A 2,691-nucleotide genomic window follows, 5' to 3' on the forward strand; every position below is an offset into this window, starting at 1 on the left:
TGGGTTCACAGCAGTCCCTGCAAGCCTGGCTGGGACTCCTCAGTCATGCAAAGCAGCTCTGGTACCTCCAAGGCTGTGCAATTGTCATCTGTGTGCTACTCCACCCCCAGCATGGGGATGAACCCAGGTGAATAGGTGGGTGACAGAATCAGCCCAGGTCAGGCAGTGCAGGAAAAGAGCTGGGAAAGCACTTATGTCCTTTATTGAACACCTGCAGGGGGCACCTCTGCACTGACCAGGCAGCCAGAGAAGCAAGTAGGCAGGCGGTGGGGGGCAGGGAAGCATGGGGCAGGAAGACGCCCACCCTCATTTCCAGTCCTTGAAAAATTGCTTGAAGATGGGACTCTCACGGCCCTGGGGCAGAATCTCCACCTGCAGGGACAGCGGGGGAGAAGTCGGGTTCACAAAGTTGCACCTCTGCCTCTGCCCGGGAGGACAGGACGGGGCCAGAGCCAGGGAGGAGGGTGTGGGTGCCCGGCCTGAGTCCATGTGCAGTCCAGGCCAGGAAAGCTCCCCTGGCTGAGCCACGAGATGAGAACCAAGGTTTCAGGGACGCAGACTGAAGCAACAGACTGCTTCAAGGACGTGGATGCACAGTTCAGTAAACGCTACCAACTGCAGGTGAGCCCTGTCAGCTCCCTGCGGGATGACTTGTGGACACTGTGCTGCGGCTGGAGGGGTGGCACCAGCCAGGGGCAGTAGCCCAGAGGAGGAGCACCCAGTTCTCTGTGTGCCCGGGGGAGTGCTGCCCAACATCCTCTTTGAAAATAATAAGTATTTTGACATTTTGAAGGATTGAGATGGGCTTTCCCACTGGATGGGTCTAAAAGGGAGGCCTGGTTGTTCCTGACAGTGCCTGAGGTGCTCTTGCCCTTCCTGGCCAATTTGAGGGGTCAGGGGCCACAGGAAGAGCCCTAGGAGGAGGGCTGGGGGCATGGGCATCTCCTCACCTGAGTGTTCAGGGCGTACTGCATGCGTGAGATGAAGCCCTCGGCCACTTGCAGGGCTGCCTGCCGCTCCTTCTCATTCGCTTTTCGCCCTGGATCATAGGAAGGAGATTTTAAAACAAAGCAGGGACCCTCTTGAGCCCCCATCCCATTTTTCTTGAGGAAATTTAAGGGAGTCCACAGAAGAGCCAGCAATTTTTACAATAAATGGACCAGGGGTCTCAAGAATGCTGAGGGGCTCTTTGGAGATGTGGAGTCAGTCCCTTGAGAATTTTCCCACACTGGCAGCACCAAGGTAGATGAAAACCCCTCTTCTGCCCGGGTCTCATCATGCAAATCTGTTCTGACCCGGGCCCCTTGAATATTTCAGGGAGAGGAACAGGTGTTCACCCTGGCATCAGACTGTGAGGTTACAGGTCTCCTTTTTCCCCAGGACCCCTCACCTCTTGAGTTCATCAAGCCTTTTCTGAAAAACTAAATAAGACAAAGGGTACAATTTATTATAGAGGTGAACTTACTCCCATAATGCCGGCAGGGCTACACTGGCCTAACGGTTATGCTAACTAAGTGCTTACAAAAATGAAGACCCCACATAATCCAGTCATTTCTGCTGGCAGTCCTGAGAACTCCAACTGCTCATTCCAGGCTTTTTTATTTTTATTTTTTCTGAGACACAGTCTCGTTCTGTCGCCCAGGCTGGAGTGCAGCGGCACCATCACAGCTCACGACAGTCTCAACCTCCCAGGCTCAAGCAATCTGCCCACCACAGCCTCCCGTGTAGCTGGGACCACAGGTGCACGCCACCACACTCAGCTAATTTTTGTTTTTTTGTAGAGAAGTGATATTTTGCCACGTTGCCCAGGTTGCCAGACGTTTTTCCAAGGAAATGATGCTGAAACGATGCCATGATGTGGTTGGCTCTCTAGGCAGGCTATAAAATGCCATGAACTACAATGTATCTGAAATTAATATGCTGGATTCCTTCCTCTGTCAACTGATCAGCTGCCCCCCTACCCATGAGATCCTTCTCTTCCTGGCCTCCCAAGTCTCCTGTTTCTCCTCTGGTTTCTCTTTCCGTAGTGGTTGGGCTCCTTGCTCCGGTTTATACATGCTTCTGTGGGCCTCTGGGAACCCCCCTCTGCTTGGCGTTGCTTCTATGGGATATGTGCCCTCTGGCAGTAGAGAAAAGGCAGCCCTGCAGCGCACGCACGCCTCTCTCTTCCCCCTTTTGCTGCTCCCAGCTCCTTCCTTTCACCTCTATCTCTGCTGAGTTTCAGAAGCAATACTATGAAATGCCTGGTAGCAGCTATCTGTAGATACCCACCTACTTGTCTGCCTTCCTGACCAGGCTAGGGTCTCGCATTTTCTCTGCCTTGGTTGACCCCACAACTGGGTGTTGAGCAAATGCTATTGCTGAAAATTCTCAGACCCTAGACAGAGACTTAGAACAAGTTTGTTTCATTTTCAGTCAAACCAAGTAGAACAGGCTCTGCCCAACAGTGTTTCTATTTCCAGAAGATAGAATCTCTTGGAAAAACAAGTTCTACAGGTTCACCACTCACTGCATAAGATGATGTTTAATTTGTCTAAAATTCATTTCTGTCAAACCTTGAGGTAGAATCCCAGGATCAGGGATCCCAGAAGCCCCGAAGGTCTAGAGCTCGGCTAGGGCAGTGGTTCTCAAAGTGTGGTCCCTGGCGCCAGCGGCACAGACGTAACCCGGAAACTTGTTAGAGATGCCCGT

The 2,691-nt window shown here is 52.4% G+C and overlaps 1 protein-coding gene across 3 annotated transcripts in view; it reads right to left on the minus strand.

Moving 5' to 3' along the window:
• Positions 1-166: 166 nt before the first annotated feature.
• LOC105501662 (macrophage-capping protein) overlaps positions 167-2,691 on the minus strand; it is a 19,937-nt gene continuing 17,412 nt past the window's right edge. For 2 of the 3 annotated variants that reach the window (XM_011927671.1, XM_011927670.1), the window contains exons 9-10: positions 951-1,039; positions 167-372 (exon numbers count right to left, since the gene is read on the minus strand). In XM_011927671.1, the coding sequence (XP_011783061.1) occupies positions 307-372; positions 951-1,039 (155 nt within the window). In that variant the 3' untranslated portion in view covers positions 167-306. The remainder of the gene's footprint in view (positions 373-950; positions 1,040-2,691) is intronic. The other variant, XM_011927672.1, reaches the window with a different exon arrangement.

This window comes from Colobus angolensis, unplaced genomic scaffold (assembly GCF_000951035.1).
Source record: "Colobus angolensis palliatus isolate OR3802 unplaced genomic scaffold, Cang.pa_1.0 Scaffold739, whole genome shotgun sequence".
Classification (NCBI taxonomy): domain Eukaryota; kingdom Metazoa; phylum Chordata; class Mammalia; order Primates; family Cercopithecidae; genus Colobus; species Colobus angolensis.